The 18,550-nt window shown below is 38.8% G+C and overlaps 1 protein-coding gene across 3 annotated transcripts; it reads left to right on the top strand.

The window, feature by feature from the left end:
* Window positions 1-1,074: 1,074 nt before the first annotated feature.
* tuft1b (tuftelin 1b) lies at window positions 1,075-18,434 on the top strand. Of its 3 annotated transcripts, none has more exons than XM_056398710.1 (12): window positions 1,075-1,290; window positions 11,503-11,580; window positions 11,696-11,794; window positions 11,915-11,989; window positions 12,176-12,241; window positions 13,313-13,402; window positions 14,246-14,356; window positions 15,692-15,915; window positions 16,286-16,391; window positions 16,776-16,859; window positions 17,038-17,132; window positions 17,294-18,434. In XM_056398710.1, exons 1-12 carry the CDS (start codon window positions 1,234-1,236, stop codon window positions 17,364-17,366), a joined length of 1,158 nt encoding a protein of 385 aa, XP_056254685.1. In that variant the 5' UTR covers window positions 1,075-1,233; the 3' UTR covers window positions 17,367-18,434. The 3 variants fall into 3 exon arrangements, with proteins under 3 accessions (XP_056254685.1, XP_056254686.1, XP_056254687.1); XM_056398712.1 differs by lacking the exon at window positions 1,075-1,290 and adding an exon at window positions 4,711-4,789; XM_056398711.1 differs by lacking the exon at window positions 13,313-13,402.
* Window positions 18,435-18,550: the final 116 nt, after the last annotated feature.

The raw sequence follows: 18,550 nt of genomic DNA on the forward strand, positions 1-18,550 counted from the left end.
AAAGGTTTAAAGCCATATGCTGCCAAAAGGTAAATGAGTTCAGAGGCCCAACAGGAAAATAATTAAGAGTGTAAGTGGCACCAGAGCCACCTGACATGTGACAGGACTGTTATCAAACAGGGTTATATCCTATTTGCAGGCTTGACACAGAATTAGCTGCAGTAGAGAGGAAGCAGATCAGAGACACTGGAAGGTTCCTGGTGCTGTGGTGTTACCAACAGAGAAATTACTGGAAAATGAGGGAGACGTTGAACAAAATTTGTTGAAACAAGACAGATGAAGAGAGAACGCATATGGGATCAATCTGGAAGAAGATCAGGCAGGTGACTGAGGGCAAAATGCTGTGGTTCAGCAGCAATCACACAAAGTGTCTGCCGGACGGAGGGGTCATCAGCTTCTCTGAGGTCAGACACAGTTTTACTTCAGCCATATGTGCTCTTCAGTCATTCTCACCCCTATAGAACCCAGAGATCAATTTTGATTGAATTAATTCTGTTATTTACCTTGAATTTGTAGTATGTACTGACAACGAATTGTGATGTATTATGAAGCATTTTTATTACCACCGAGACAAGGCAAGACAAGACAAGAAGAAATTTAGCATTGCAGCAGAAAAAGAAAAAGGCCAGGGATGTAGGTAGAAAAAGAAGATACATGTACAGTAAATAACATAAAAATACATTTACAATTTACAAGTAGATTCAAATCTATGCACAGTCGCCACTTAATAACCACCGTCATTATCAAAGGAAGGGGGGGGGGGATTACTGAATGTAATACAAAACAGAACTGTTAAAAGATGTGAAAATAATAAAAGACATCAAGAATAAAAGCGAAATACAAAGAAAAATAGAGCAACCAAGTTTGAAATGACAAAGACTGTGTCCAGTAATTTCTGCCTCCTACATCCTGATTTATGATTCAGTACATTCCATTTAAACTAGGTGCAGGCATGTAGAGGAGCTGCAGGGTTCAACTTTACTACCTGGCCAGACGAGGGAGGGAAGAGGGAGGGAGAGAGGGAGCAGAGCAGAGCAGAGCAGAGCAGGGTCCAGGTGTCCTTTCACTTCTCTCCGCGTTTCTGTGGAAGTATTTAACACTTGTTTGTGAGGAGTAGGAGGAGGAGGAGGAGGTGAGGCGAAGGACAGATAGGAATAAAAAAAACCATCTTACTCTGAAACGTTTTTGTTTTTTCTTTCTTTTTATGTCTTGGCTTCATTTTCCGCTGAGAAGATGAGCGGTGGCGTGAAGCAGCCTGTGGAAAATGGAGCAAAGGACAACAAAGCCAACGTGAGTAATGATTAAAACCAGTTTAACTGTTTTCATCCCAAGAGACAGGGTTGAATCCCTGTCAGGTGTAACAGAGCTGCATCTGTGGTGCTCAGTAAACTATTAGGAGCTACTTACTCCCGCTTTTTATCTCCTGTGTATCACAATGGAGAGAGAGTTTCACAGCTGCGATAGATATCGTTAATTGGCCTCTACGCAGACTCCCCTGTTAAATACTTTCTGATCGGTGTGTTTGAAGTTCAAATACTTCATATATTTCCCATATGAACGTATGAAAGTGAAAACTCGACATTTAAATGACATTTAGCAGCTATATTGTGTATAAATGGTCTACATGTGACTTTTGAAACAAAGCTAAGAAAAAGCAGAAACTCGCCTTTCACCAATAGCAGGACGTCAGAATACATTATAGAAAAAGTGTTCATATATGTAAGCAAAATCTATGAGAACAGTCCTGCATGTGCGTTTTAATCCCACGTACATTTTTCACGTGATTTTTTTTTTTTTTTTTTTTTTAATCCTCCAGAAAAGTTATATCACAGTCGCCAGATTCAACATAACCAGTGTTTACTCTTGGGATAACACAACCATTGATAATACACATTACATTTCAACACAGCCTATATGCAATTGCAGAGGCAACACACAGTGTGTGTCATGTGACTGCATTATCTTTTACAGTATGCACCTGATACAGTATGAGCTTTGGGCTGTAGTATTTCAGTCTGATGGTATTAGCTCTTATTTAAGATGTGGCTAAATTTAAATCAAATGACTGCGATTTGTGTGTGAGTTCAGATTACTTGATGCCCCTTATCTTCTGCAAGAGCTATATCAAATAATATCAAATCGTCCTTTGTCCCTTTATTACTTACTCATGCAGGTCAAATAGCAGGTGTGACAGCAGGATTACATAATCATCACATCACTTACTGTCTGTCATGAACTTTTCCTACGGTGACTTCAGTATACTGTATGTGTCACTGTATACATTGCACTTTCACTGAACTTTAACCTGCTCTATGCCTTTGATGTGGAGCCCATATCTGATCATTTTAAATATGTTTACAGAAGGGGAAAGCGGGTCTAGGGCTCTTTTGCACTTGTAGTCTGTGCCACCCTACTACTAATTTCATTAGAAGTAAAATAAATAATTATTGCCTCCAGCCATGTTTTAGTGCTATGTATAAATAATTCAAACATTTAAGTCATTCTAGACCTTTAATAAGTGAATCTGTTGTGACGGCTCAGTGGAGAAAACGTTTGACCTGACATTCTCAAATGTAGAATTTGCAGAGATTTCTGTGCCAAGTCTTCCAAAGAAGTCATTGTACCAAGATGTGCTGGGTGTGTAGTTAAATAGAAATGTCCTCCTTTCATTGGCTGTCAAATCATGTTTTTTATCTAGTCCGTGCATAACCTGCTCTTTCACGGTTTGATGCGCATTGCTGTCATTAAGACTTCCCTGTAACTATCAAAGTATGATGACTATTTAAAAAGTGGCATGAAGAATTTGTTAAATGACAGATTAAGCAATACATAACTTGCAATCATTGCAATAGTAAATTAAAAGAATCTGTTGGCTTAAACCATTGAGTTAGTAAGTGTTATGTATTGTCTCAATGGCAACCTGTGCACCAGGATGGTGGCATGAATGAACAGATCATTTATTTATATAGACAACTGGCAGGAAGAGGAGAAATACATGGTCATGTCCAGACAAATACACACATGGAACAAAAACATTTTTGCTGCTGACAGATTTGATTAGCTCAAAGAAACGATTAAGATGAGGATCCTGTTGGATTTTTAGAGCTCATCTCTGATGTAGATTGTTGTGAGGCCCTTTAAGACTGAATAAAGGCTTGTTCAGGTTGTTACTATGAATTCATCACTTCAATTTCTCTTTAAGATGTGAAAACGCATTTTCACTAGTCACTGATTGCAGAGGAATGTGTTTTACAGTCAGTCCTGTGATTGCACTGTCAACATGAGCTTTGACCTCTCTTGCATCCTGTTCTGCAAACCCCACCGCTTGTTGCTTTCATAAGGAAAACCTATTTCATCCCACTTAGGAGTTTAATTGTTTTCTTCCTGATCTTGACAAATTACATTTTCGTTAATGTGTGTTGTGTCATAGCGTGAGAACATCCTGGGAAGAGCAAGAATATTTCAGGGAAGGATATTATTAAAACAGCTTAGCTGGATTGTAATGGGTGTTTTGTCAACTCTACAGTAGATACATGGCTACATAAGAGATATGAGCTCTAAGCCTCTTGTGTATAAAACCAACATGGGCAAAATGGCATGTTTGCACTGCTCACATGTCGACAAAAGGATAAGCAATTAAATATGTATATATATATATAATGTGTTTGTGTGTGTGTGTGTGTGTGTGTGTGTATATATATGTAAACATACAAAACACAAAACTGGTTTAAAAAAAATCAGAGACAAGTCCTGCATGTGGAATATAATATACAAATGATGAAACTATTAGTCATTTGACAGAAACCTAATCAACAGCTTTTAAAGACAGTGCTTGACTTTTATTGGTTTTGTATAATTATAAATTGAATGTCTTTGGTTGTGAATTTGAAGGCATCATCTGGAGCTCTGTGAAATAATGATGGACATTTTCACTTGTTTTGGACTATTTATAGACATAGCTAGGGTTGCTACTAATGATTATCCTGAACATTATTACAACCCTGGCTCAAGGGAAGCAACACAGGAGTTGAACAACACCTATGATAAGTTCCATTGATGGAAGTTTAACTTCTGACGTTTCAGATGGTTAGAGACACACACAGACATGAACATATTTGGAGTGTGGCATTTGACTTTTGTTTGCAGAGTTTTGTTTATACTGCACACACTCACCATGCCAGAGACAGTTATATAAAGGCGCCTCATTAATCTCTATTATGTAACTCGCACCAAACATTCCTCAGAGTCCTGCTACCTATCACTGTCACTATGTGCCAGATAAATTCCACAGTTTTATCTGTTTGTCACATGTTGTCCTAAATAAGTTCTGTATCGATTCCATTCATTTAGGCTAAGTATTAAGGTTTAACCTAGTCAGTCATTTACTTTGAATTGGAAATTCAGTCAAATTATCAGGCTGTAAAGTTAATATGTGACTGTTAAACATGACTGTGTAGTGTAGATTCACCATCAACAAACTTCTTTATCCAGGGCTGTGTATTATATAACAAGTGGAAATGTTCCTTCCAGTTCTTTCCATTGTGTATGTGGCATTGCAGCCCTGCAGGGGAGGCAAACAACTACATGCCTCCTTGGACTGGCACTGTAGCTCCGTGACTGGGGAGAAAAGGGAGGAAAAAGGGTTGGGCAGCTGGTGGAGCCTCACCCAGCCATGTAAGGCAAGACAGCAGTGGCTTCCCGCACACTTAGTCACACAGACACAGACAGGTCTGGAGTGCAGCTGTGTGAACATCATTGGGAAGAGTCCCAGACAACTTCGTCTGCCCAGGTAGATATCAGAGTGATTTTTGTGAGATAAAGGATTTGCATTTGGGGTTGTAGAGTGTGACGTGCATGATGGTACTTGGAGTGGTTGGAGTTTTGTCTGCTTTATGAATTAAAGTGACGTGTTTTATCTTGTCACACTTAAAACCAAGGCTTAGTTTCCCACACTCCATTTAAGCAAGGCCAAAAAGAGACAGTAAGACATCATTTTGTTCAATCTGAGTTTGTGTGAATCTGAATTCGTCCTCATTATATATTATTTGACACAGAGCACCTGAGTGAAAACATTACCACTGAGTTTATCAGGCAAATAGAAAGTTTAAAACTTTGTAGAGCTACCTCCCATTTGTCAGTTATGCCATGGATAAGTGATTCAGTTTCTCTCGTAATGATGACACATAGTGTTGGTATTAATGAGAAAGGAAGAGTCTATAGTTAACATGTGTGGTGGTGTGGAGCAGGACTTCTGCTGATATCAGCAAGTTACCATGTTATTTTAAGTGTTTTACGATGTTTCTTATCATTCAGTTGTGCAGTTGTTTTGCTTAGTAATACAACTATCTTGTTTTGACTGAAGTCAGAGATGGATGGATTTCACACTTGGCTGTGAACTCTGGTACTTGGGACATTACTTCAGATACTGCTGTATTGCTGTCAAAAGTGATCTGCTATCTCTGAATCTTCACAAATCATTTTATTGTCCTTCAATTTTCCCCTTTGAGCTTGTTGGAATGATTCAGTGCACAGATTTACAGCTGTGTTTGGTTGATCTTTTATTCATTTTCACTTTTACATTCGCATTTGTTGTTCTTTAGAATCATTTAGCTGTTTACAGCAGTGATATCATCTCTAATCAGTTTGTTGCTCAGTAACTGGAGTTGGCTGATCCTGTATTGGTTGTGGGAGGTCGCTGAATTAATGAGGAGGCTCCTGTAGCCCAAACGTTGAGGTAAAGTGATGTCACCTCCAAATCTGTAAACATGAGTCGGGTTGGACAGCTTTGTTTGTAACTGTTTTTTTTACATTTTCTAATCCAGTATGAGTGGTCTGATCTGCAGTGCTGTTGATTATATCCCCATATAACCTGACTGTCAAATACTATAGTATCTCCTCTACTGTACTCTGCTCTATTTTTCTCTGCTATGCTATAAACAGTTCTTCTTACTCTTAACTACACCATTCATCTGTTATCTCCTCCATGCAGTTCTACTTTAGTGATTTGTACTCTAATTCCTTAGTAGTACTTCTGCCTCCGATTCTGTAAGCAGTAGTTGCAGTAAAAATACTGCTACTGTATAACAGTGCTCTGTCATCCCGTACTGTCTAATACAGTGAAAACAGCACACCAGAGACAGAAACCAGACCCTCCCTCATGGTTCACTACTGCTGCTAAGATAAACAGCTGACCTGTGGCACTAAATAGGTGCCTCCAGTGGTGGATTATTTTCCAGAATGTTTATTTTAACGCTTCATTTTGCCTCTGGTGAATAATAACAGTAGACATCGAATCGATTTGAGATCATTGTTTTGCAGCGCACTTATTCAGAGACACTCTCATGACGTGTGAGCAAGGTATGTAGGCTCACAATCATCTGTGGAAGCTGCTTCGACGGCCATTCTTTGATCACATTGATTGCACATAGCATAACATGTGAAGACTGACTAAATATTAGTAAACTGTTTGGTCAAATGCAATTTCTTTTTCCATAAATCATTGATCAACTGTAATGGGACCACAACTGAACACCTCAATGTCTGGTGATCATATTATCTCATTATGCTGCAGGTTCATTCTAACAATATAGCAAATATAATACCCCCTTTATATAAAAGATATGGAAAACCCAGGGGATACCAATTAACCTTGCAGTCTGTGTTTTCACTGTGTTTTAAAATGAATTGTAAATGCAGTAGAAATGGAAATTAAGTGTTCCATGAGCTGCACAGACAAACCTGGAGGAACAGCTCTCAGAAGTTTCTACCTATTTGCCTTGACACTGGAGACAGATATCTATTGCCATGTGAGTGTATTGAGCAGATAAAAGGGCTGATTCCATTATATACTGTACATCAGAAAAGTATGATTTTGCACATACCCGGGCTGCAGAGAGCAAATGTGGATTAGGACAAAGAGGTATTTAGTTGAGGTGATAATGCACTTTACTGTAACATGTAGTACAACCTGTTTACCCTCAGATACCCTCATATTCGTTATTGTACTCATTTTCTGTCTGTTGTATTTTTCCTTTCAGCACATGATTAAGAGTGAGAGTTGTTACATCAGAGTTTTGGTAAAACAGGTCAGAACTTTGAAAATATGCAGTGATTCAATGTTTTATTTCAAGCACATGCCATTTGGCCTGTAATGACACCTAATTAGCACCTTTCATGGGAGTGGTTGTTATTCAATCCTGCTTTCAATCGTAATCATTAGTTGGGAATGTTTTAATGGTGCTGTGATGTTGACCTGGCCACTGTAGGTGAGTCAAGGATTTTGAAGTAATGATGCATCAAACTTTTGGTTTTCTGAAATATGGTGACAATCTGATGATAAGCAGTGATTGTTTCGCTGTTTAGCATTCAGTGTTTGTACCAGGCTGTTTTGATCTAATAGTAATATTGTAGTCTGCTGTTTTTTACATTTCAATTTGCCATTTGTTGTGTGGAATAGCAATTCCACAGGGAAGGAAGCAGCACCTTAAAGGCATTTTAACCAGCACTTGAAAAAGCTTTAATGGACTTAACATAGATTGAGTCAGAGATAGTAGTATGGATTGATTTGACTACCACAACATACCTATCATTCGTTTAAAACTTATTTTATTTTTTAGGAAGAAGTAGCAGACTGGTAACTTATTGCTGATCTATTGTTTTTAAGCTCCGTGTCAGCTACATGACTGAAATATAAATGTCTCTATGTCTACGGAGCTGTTGCCAAACAAACACTAAAGAACAGCGTGTGGTGAGGAGCAGAACATTGTGTTTTTGTATATGGTATCCACCTCCCAGGGTGTGTCTGCACCATGATCCTCTCTGTGTCTCTGGGACAAAGGAGTGCTGGAGCTGTTGCTCCCTCAGATCACAGAGTGAAATGTTGGCCGGCCCGTCACTGCCTCGGCTTTGATGGTTTTCAGACTGCAATTACGCACAAAGAACTGCCATTCAAACTAAACCATTTACCCTGTGTTTGACTTGTAAAGCAGAGAACTGGTTGCTTACGTAAGTAACCAAATGTGTTACTCCCATGTGATGTCCTGGGTTGCCACTCTTCGTTCTTTTGTCATATTGTGTGTTTACATGACTTATGGTAGGCATGTTCACACGCGCTCTAAAACTGTTTCCACCCATTCACACGCAGGTTTATTTATGTGTCACAGTGGTGCACACACACACACACACACACACACACACACACACACACACACACACACACACACACACACACACACACACACACACACAAACGCAAAGTACAAAACAATTAAAAGCACATGTTCTTTGATCTACAGCATGTATCTTTTTTCAGTTGTTTTCTTGATATTTGATATGAATCTTACACACAACAGTGGCCAGAGACATCTCTCCCAGCTTAGGTAACTCACTGTCTCATTAACACGAGCACAGTTTTGTGATCAATTTCACATGCTCAGTTTCCTTTTTTTTTTTTAACCTGTGTTGTAACAGACTCTTCATCCTTGTGTGTTTCAGATCTGTAGTACACTGGTGTGAAACTGTAGTGCTGCACAGGAATCGATGCATGTTTTGTTAATATTAAATGAGGATAACAGTGGTTGTTACTTCTGTCCTCAGCCTCTTTCTTGATCCAGCCAGCAAGTCAACTGTTAAATGTCATTAAAATGCAGAAGTATTTTTTGAGTCTTTGTCTAAGGTGTTTCTGTCGGTTGGACAAAGTTGCCACATAAAGCTGTAACATTCAGCTACACTACTATTGAGTTAATGAGGGCTTTTCTCAATTTGATGTGACCAGATGACAGAATACAAATAAGCCGACACTTTATATGTGTTGACATATTTGCTCTGCGACGTTGTTACTTGGAAGCTGGATTTATCAAGCTGCTTTTCTCAGGAAAGGAGGAGGGGTTGAATTCAACAAGTTTGCTGTCTGGTGTTCAATTTCACAAGTGTGAAACAAAAGGAGCAACTGCAAAATGTCTTATTCTGATTGGAATACTTTCTACATTCAGATAGACCTTTTTATATCTCTTGTGAAGGATTGTGTTTTATTAATAATTGTCTTGATCAAAAGTACTTCTGAGGTATAAAAGTTAGAAGTTCACATGTGGTGCCACATAATGTCACCATCATGTGTACTGTTGAAGTTGTTATTGTGGCATTATCTTCACACTTAAAGCTGACAACAGACTGTGGCATGTGGAGAATGTGTCATTGCCTCTTTATCATTCCTGCACTGTAACCACAGGTGTCATTTAAGGTGTGTAAAGTGGCTTCATTAAGTGTACAGATGGAACAATGTGTGAGCAGCATCAGTGTGCTGTATGCCAAAATGTTTCTGCAGTTTACCAGGTGACATTGACCAAACAAGGTTTTATCAAAACATGATGTTATACAGCGTAATGTGTGTGAATGTAAAACATCATGCAGGTGAAAGGCCTGAGACAGAGAAGACTCATGATGTCTGTTAGCGTGATTTAGGACAGGGGAACAACATCTGGTTCTCTTGCATTTTATGCACCATGCAAGAGTCACACCTACCTGTGAAACTTGTAAAAATACCTTCCTGACAGAAAATAAAAAGCTAGTTCTGGAAAACACACTTTTATGAGCAAAGTTTCAGCTGCCACCAGTGTGACACCACTGAGCAGTAGCAACTGTAAACACCTGGTGTTTTCCAAAGCTATATATTCTGCAGAAGAAAAACAAACCAACGTGCAACATTGTAGTCACTTAGAGGAAAACTAATTGAGAATTATTGGTATATTCTAACTATACTATAAATTAAATCAACAAAGAAGTTAAGATAATAGATCATTTACTCTGTAAATCTGCCTCAAATCATGACTGATAACAGCAATTCAGTCTTTACCTCATGTACTGTAGGCTGGAGCCACACTGCATACAGCTACAGTGCGTTGTATAAAAGCACAGACATATGCATACAAATATACAAACACAACACCCCTGTGGAGTTAAGGATTAAGGATGGTTCAGGTTGGTGATCAGATAAAGATCAGCCATGTTACATAATTCCCCTGCACCTGGACTTTTATCCTCCAACTGAAGCGGATTTGTCAAAGAGCGAAATGGTTTGTTTTCTTTGCACATTCAGAGAAAAAGCAAAACAATGGGTGTTGTCCGGAAGGATTAAGACAGTTTTTGTTTGTTTCGGAGAGAATACTTTGTATTTTTGTTCTTTGTTATGTCTGTGATCATACCAGGGACTATTTAGGGAAATTAAATTTAGGTTTTCAACTGCTGTATGTTGCGTATTAAATTATACATTTCTCATCTAGACCCAGACATTTTTTTATCTTCCCATTACACTGTTGCAATATTATCTATTCAAAGTCTGAATAACCACAGGTCAAGAAAATTTGTCTGACAATTAAAGAAATATGTTTTACAGTTTGAAGAGTTTTGTACTTTGTTTATGCCAACATTAGGCCATTCTCAGTGGGTGATCTGATAGTTCTGGATAGATAGTTATACAACATTAAGCAATCAGTAACACTGAATTAGGAACTTCAACAGCTATGATAAGAACAGTGTGGACTTCCAGGGAAAGCCTGCAGTCAATAACAGGGGTGACTCCATGTTATCAGGAAATGTTTATGCTTAACTGAGCGATAAACAGCTTAGAATCAACAAAATAAAGGAGCCATAAAGAAGTTAGACTCCAAACCAAGATCACAAGCTATGAATGAGTCATTGTTGTGAATAAATGATCCACAGTATTAAGGCTAAAGTTGAAAGAGGAGCACGTCATCTACAAAAGAAAGCTGGAAACACCATGTCCTCCTTATGTCATTCATTCACCGACATGTAGGTACAGAATAGAATAGATTAGAATCGATCGAATAGAATACACATACCTAGAGAATAGCGATAGAATACATACATAACAAATATAAAACAATACATGGAGATAGAATACAATACGTTCATAGAGAATTGAATTGAATACACATACCTATAAAAATAGATCGTAGAATAGAAATAGAATTACCAGTCTTTATGTGTTGTTAACAAAACTATTTTCTATAAATACTCTGTTTTACAGTGACATTGTCAAAGCACAACACAATTCTTTCAATTTGTTTTTGTTGCCAAGGCAACAAAGTTCAGTTGAGAGTGACTCAGTAGTCACGGATGCTTTGAGTGTTGATATTTTTGGCCTCCTCTGGACTGGACTGGTTTCATTTTCTCCAGTGAGTGTACTGGAGTGTTTGGTCACAGTCACCAGACTTGGCCCTGAGAATTCAGTGGAAATATCTCCTCAGTGTCTGTTGCTAGGTTTTACAGTCTAACTGTGTGGCATCCACAGAGGAACTTCAGTATGGGGAAGTTTTATGGCAAAAAGCCCCCCCCCCCCCCTCTTTTCATGCTCCACCCTCTATTTCACTGGTGACTTTCATTTCGAGCACCTCTTCTTTCTCTTCATTGGTTGTCTTTCTCATAATCCCCCTCCCGCTCCGTTTATTCATCTAGTTTCTCTTATCCTCTCATCTTTCATTTCAGGGCCAATGCAGCCGGCTTAGACTCAATCTACAAGATCAGGACCAGTCAGGCTGCACCTCAGAGCGACTCAACAACAAGGTACAACATGAAAGGGGGAAATAATTTTATCATTTCTTTTACTGAAATGAAAGAAAATAACACATTGTGGGATGTTTACTAAACTTCTTTTTTTTTTTTTTTTTACTGAATGAAGGAGAGCAGTATAGCAGTAGTGCTGCCACAAAAACCAGAAGAGCAAGAAGAAACACTTGAACTCGTCACCCCAACAGACGTAGAAGTTGAAGTCATCAAGGTATTTGAGCTTGTTTTTCTGTAATGGTGAAGAGTTGTATTCAGCCAGCTTACCCTTCATGCTTATCTGAAATACATTCATTTGTATTATCTAATACACTCGTACCACTGTGTTACCTAGGTTTACCTCGACGCCCGTCCAGAGACAGCACAGAGTGTCAGGATGCTAACAGACGAGGTGTCACAGATTCAGGAGGTGTGTGACAAACAGAGCTGAGCAACTTCCCATAGAATAGTGGAGAACACTCGTGTGTGTGTGTGTGTGTGTGTGTGTGTGTTTTAGGATGTTGGACTCAAATGGCTGGGTTGAATGAGGTGAGGGGCATAGTGGTGTTTCTGCAAAACACATTTTTTTCAATACGTGATGTCTTTTCGCTCCTAGGTGAGGTACTGTCTGAAGACTCTGAGAGAGCAGATGGCGGCCAGGCAGAATAATAACAACAACAAGGTACACACCCTCTGCATTCACCTTAAAAATGGATTTCTGAGTACAGTGCTGCAAAAGATGGTTTTCATAAATAACTAGAACATTAATTGACAGCAATTATAATACTTGATTTATCTTTTATTTGCTATTTGTATCTTCTCCAATGTGAGGATTTTCTGCTTTCCTCTGGTGTGTAATCACTGTAAATTGATTATATTTAAGTTTTGGGTTGTTGGTTGGACAAAACCAGCAATTTGAAAAGGAGTTGTGAGGAGTATCTTCTTGAATTTCGTAGACCAAGGAATTGATGCTAAGAATACTTGATGGCTTAATCAATAATTAAAATAATCTTTAGTTACTTTAGTTGCAGGCCTAATGGAGTGTTCTTAACGATGGATTAGAGAACTCAACACAATGCTGCTTTAGGAAACAACAAAGCAAATAGATAAAAAGATCTCCAGCAAATAAAGACAATATGTACATACATGACATTTAGTGAATAATGAATAAAACAAAACCAAATAAAGAAACACAATCATTAATTGGACACATATACATACATGAAGACACACTGAAAATGCAGAAATGTTACAAGTTACACACAACATAACAGACGTTTCAGGTGACTCTGAAATGAGGAACATGAGCTAACAATGTCTATTTTGATTTCATAATTCCTGTGTCATTACAGATAATGGCTGTACACCTAGCATTAGCCTAACACAACTAACTGTTGTGAATGACTTGAGATGTTTCTCTATTGGCAGTGTGTTTCTTTATGTTGCGTATGTGTTCTTTGTTGGTGAATTGATGAATGTGTTTTCATTTTCTTGTGTTTTATTTATTGGCATTTTTTCTGTATGAGATGTACTTAAAGTATTCAGACCCCTTTACTTTAAGATTTAATTGATTAAAGTTTTAAAGGATAAAATTGCCCTGAAAGATTTCAGTTTTTGATTTTTAATTTAAAAAAAAGTGGTGAATATGTTTTTCAAGTTGTAGAGCTTTAATGTCTTTTAACAGTAGCACATTTTATGAGTGAAATGAGAAATACATCACTAACCCCTACTAACCGGCCGCTCTCTCCTTCAGTATCCAGCCAATGGCTTCAGAGTCATCATGCCCAGCAACCAACCAGCTGTCTCCAATGACAACACTGTTCTCATTGAGTCAGATGTTCATGTAAGCTAATCACAAATTAGCCTTCTCTAACATCTTCAGAAGAGCATTTACTGTGGTTTTTATGACTTGTTTATTCATCGGTTTCATATGAATGAACCATGGGAAGTGTCAGGAACCAATTTCAGGTACAACTAGCTTGAATACATTCAAATTTGCATTCAAATGACAGGCATAACATTCATAATGGAAAAAATGTCTGGCCCTCCAGCTGTTTCCTGCACATGCCAGCCAAATGCCTGCTGTTCCACAGAAAATGGTGCCAGACTGTGAAGCTAAATAACAAAGCTCATGACACACACAGCCAAAGGGATCACTTACATTCTGACTAATGGCGCTCACACACGCACAATATTGTATTTCACATGCATTATTCGATACTCAGTACATCATAACATTTCCTGTAACACAACACCATCATCTACCAAGGAAGTAGTGTGAGAGCAGGGAGGGAATATGTGTGCATTGTGGCTATCCATACCCAGTGACCTGTATGTGTTGTATGTAGGTAAGCTAGGGTCAATTTACGCTGCCCTCCTTTCTAAGTAGTGTCAGATTACACAGCATTGGAAAGTATCCGGTTTGTCTAGGAGGGAGATTTTGTCCACCTAACGGACAGCTCCAAGATAAAGGATTACCTCTGCGCAATTTAACAGACGCCCAGCTTCTTGTCTAAATGCTTTTGTGACCACAGGCTAGACCAAACAACCTTTGAAACATGTAGAAAATGGCCCGTCAGCAGCCTCTCTTATCTGTTTGTTAGCTCCTGTCTTGCCCTCAGGTTCAAGTAGTTTGCCAGATTAAACCTAATTGAGCTTGTCACTTTCTGTCTGCCTGCGCTCTCAGGTTGCAGATACTCAGGAGGAGAGTGTAAAGCTCAGGGAGGTGACCAAGCGTCTATATGCGCAGCTGAAGGACATGGAGAGGAGGCATCAAGAGGAGAGAGAGAGACTGCAGGTTTGTCTCACGAGATGAGTAACATGACACGATTTCCTGTCTGCAGCTATGACTCACCCTGCTGCTGCTCTCTCGTTCCTTTAATCATCCTCATTATCTCTCAGTGTTATCTTTGGATTTCATCTTTCATCCTGTGATCCTCCACTGGTTGCGTCTTTGCTCTACAGTACATTCATCTGTCAGGTCATGTAGGGACACTGCCCGCTGATGTCACCACAGGCTGATCTTTCATGTGCTTTCCCTGTCGTCTTTGCCCTCTTTTTTGTTTTAATTACATTGATGCAACAGACAGACACGTCGAACCATTTAGGTAGAACATTTAGTCATATAAAATTATTTTGTTAATCTTAATTTCTATTCATCAACATGTCATGATTTAGAAAGCCAAAAAAAGAGACAGGGCAAATATTACAACACCAACATTGCAGTCTCTAACTGTGCTGAACAGCTCACACTGACAAGAAAAATGAATGGACCTCTTAAAGGGCCTGCCTACCTGCACAGGTGCTTTCAATTATCCTGGCTGATTAGAACACTAGTCAGGTGGTCAGCAGCTTTTACATTGCATTGTGGGGGTGTAGTGTACATCAACAGCACACAAAAAAATCAAGGGTTTTTAGTACATATACTTTTTTTATGTTTTGAGTATACGTTATTCTGCCTTTTTTCCAATATGAACATCTATATATACCTATATACTTAAAACCTACATACATTTGGTATCTAGAAAGGATTTGGGACACAGCTCATGTATGAATAAGGAATATTAAGCTTTAAGTTATCTTGCATTAAGAGGTGAAAAAAACAGAAGGAGGGACATGTTATTCCAGCTCAGTTTTTTGTGGTTTTATCCATTATTCCTAATGGTTTCAGTAATATCATTCTAACCAAGTTAATCAGGAAGATCTGGGAAAGCCTCAAATTTGCTAAAAAAGGCGTCTGATTGGGCAAAAGAAACCACAATCAAAAAAACCTCCAGAAAAGACAGACATAATCTGAAGGCAAATGGAAAAATGATCAGCCAAACTATGCAGTATTTCAGGTGCACTCGCTTTAGTGTTTACCTCCAAATAAAGGGGTTCAGATAATCTGGCATCACTGTCATCTTGTTTAAAACAAGTCAAATCACCAGACCACTCGTGTCTCCACTGGATTTTGTTAGTCATGAAGCTGTGTTGTCAAATCTCACTAGTTAAGTGTGCAACATGTTAACATAACCAACTGAAAAAGTAACCAGAACTATTAAGATGAGAAGTTGTAATAAACCAAGTGTATCTATCATTACCTAATGTAGGAAATCCCAAAGCAGTTCTCACTCCGTGCCTTCCCTCACAGGCGGAGTCCAGTGAGTATCAATCTCGCCTGGTTGAGCAGTCAAAGAGGCTGCAGAAGGCGGAGGAGCAGTCAAAGGAGAGAGGTCAGCAGGTGGAGGAGCTGCAGAGGCTGCTGGGAAACATGGAGGTTGAGAGCGGCATCCTCAAAGACAAGATGGCGGCAGGGGAGGCAGAGCTGCTGCAGCTTAAAGCAGGCAGTGAGGAGGGGGAGGAGAAGGAGCAGAGGTGAGATAGTAAAGTACAATCATTGGTTTGAATAAAACCTAAAAGTTTTTGTTGTTGTTGCTAACAAGCCAAAAAGGAGAAAAAACTTGTATCTTTATTTGTTTCACAGTTAGTTTTAATAGATACCAATGCAAATATAGTAAAATTTATCCACTATCAGAGAATATATCCCTTAATATGAATTTGATAGGTTGATTATCTATTAACAACTTCCCAGGGTAAAATACAAATCATACAATTAACATGATGCCCCTCTAGTCAGAATTACAAAAATATTTTGTCCAGTAGCTTTCTTAGTGTATGGCTTTATACTTTATATGTGTCAACTGGCTATGAGTTGAACTGAGTGTCCTCACATGTGCATTTGCAGGGTCGTAGAGCTGGAGAAGGAGGTGGCCATGCTGAGGGAAAAGATTCATCACCTTGACGACATGTTAAAGAGTCAGCAGAGGAAGGTCCGCCACATGATCGAACAGGTATTTATATACACAAGCAGGTTGCCTAGTGGTGCAAGGTGCACACACACACACACACACACACACACACACACGCACACACACACACACAACACACACACACACACACACACACACACACACACACACACTCAATGCAAATTATGCCTCTTCTGGCCACAAGCACACAGGAAGCCATTAATAAGGAAATTAGATTTTGAGGAGGCGGACACATAAAGCGTTATTGATATGAGGGAGTGGAGCTGAGAGGAAACGTGTGGTGAAACAAAACTCACTTGTCATGAATAAGTGATGCTGCATCTGCTCTTGTTGAGGAAAAAATGAGTTCTGTTTCTCCTGAGCGTCTGACATTGTTTGTTTGTGTTTGCTTTGTCTGTAAAACAGCTGCAGAACTCCCGGACTATCATGCAAGAGAGAGATCGAGTCATCAGGGATCTGGAGGAGAAGGTGGCTTTCCTGGAAGCTGAGGTCAGGAGCTGCATATCCCTGCATTCATTAAAAATATATAAAAGAATCCACTAAAGGCTTGTTCCTACTTAGACATGTTATTGAAAATATTTTTTTTGTGTGAGTCTGCACTTTAGCACCAGAAAAAGAATCCTAAAGGACACACATATTAATGTTTATTACCCCTTTTGCTTTGCAGAACAGAGAAATGCATGACCACATGGAGTACTTCCTGGCAGGCCAGAATCCTCCACCCCTGACGTCCAATGAGAATAAGCCAGAGGTCGTTTACAGGTGACCAATTACTTTTTTTCCCCATTTCCATTTCTGCTCATTTTCTTTGCCACAGCTAATTCCAGCTTATTGGGAGTATCTGTCTACTGCTTGTACTATAGTTAAATGTCCACGTAAACTTCATAACATTAATTTTTCATTTTTTATTCCCCTCTGTACAGTAAACCACTCACACCGACAACACAGACCAACAAGGTCCTCCCGTTCATCAAAGTCATTGAGATCAAGTCCTGAATGGAGTGTCAACCAAAGGAATGATCAGAAGTAAAACAAAAAAACTGTAAATATATATTTAACCAGCTACCGGTATATAAAACGTAGGTCTGCAGAAAATTTCTCAGCCATACAGAATCAAAACAGGTAAAGTAAGAGAGAATTGAATCTAGGATACAAACATAGGGAGAAATCCTAAAAAGGAAACAAAGAAGGAGCTGTGCAATGCAAAGAATTTTACTGAACCTTTTTAGATGAATTAATGTACAGTTTACTGAGGAGTAGGCTTTGACCTGTGTCAGCAAGTCTCAAAGTTCTAGTTGCAGTAGCAAGAGCTCAGTAAAGTTCCCAATGTTGTTAAATTATCCACCTCCACTTCTTTTCCATTAACAATATAAAATAAGCAGTTTGAGATTATTAACAGTTGTTATTGTTGATGTCTCTATGTCACATACACTTGGATAAATGTACAAATAATCATTTTGTGTTGGGTGTTGTCAGCACTTCTTCATACCACAGCCTGCTCAACCACAATCCTAAGCATCAGGGTTCGGGGTCAAATTCCTCAGTGCTTTGCACCACATTGCCAATGGCAGGCATGTAGTTAGCTATGTCAGCAGCATGATTTATGTTTACCTTCATATATTTCTCTGACATTAGAATGTTATTTTACATATTAGAATTTTGACCTTCTTTTTTTTACTTATGCTGGAAAATACTTAATGGAGGCTACATGTAGAGACAGTGGCTGGTTGATGTTACAATTTTTTTTCTTATCTACGCTGCCAAGTGCTGCCTCAACACACTCACTATAATAAACAGTTTTGTGCTAAAAGGTTGCATATTTAATAACAATAACTCTGATTTAACTGATAAACTTTCTTGTTGGTATAATTATGCAGTTTGTATGGACCTTACTGTTTCTTTCTGTAAAATACTTTGTTGCAATCCAGGATGAACGTTTTTATAAACTGAATTACCTTTAACTGTGAACCTTGTAGTTAGATACCCCGAAGTTCAGACTGTGTACTTTTATTGTAGACTTTGTTAAATCTTATTTAATTATAATAAATGGCCTGGTTTATCAGACTCATTTGTTGTGCTTGTGAAGTTTCACAAACCTTACTGTATCGTCTCTGTTCTTGCATCTTTACTCCACAACCTTGTGCTGCCACCTAGTGGAGATATTGAGGACACTGAATATG

The sequence above is a fragment of the Seriola aureovittata genome, chromosome 16, assembly GCF_021018895.1.
Source record: "Seriola aureovittata isolate HTS-2021-v1 ecotype China chromosome 16, ASM2101889v1, whole genome shotgun sequence".
Taxonomy (NCBI): domain Eukaryota; kingdom Metazoa; phylum Chordata; class Actinopteri; order Carangiformes; family Carangidae; genus Seriola; species Seriola aureovittata.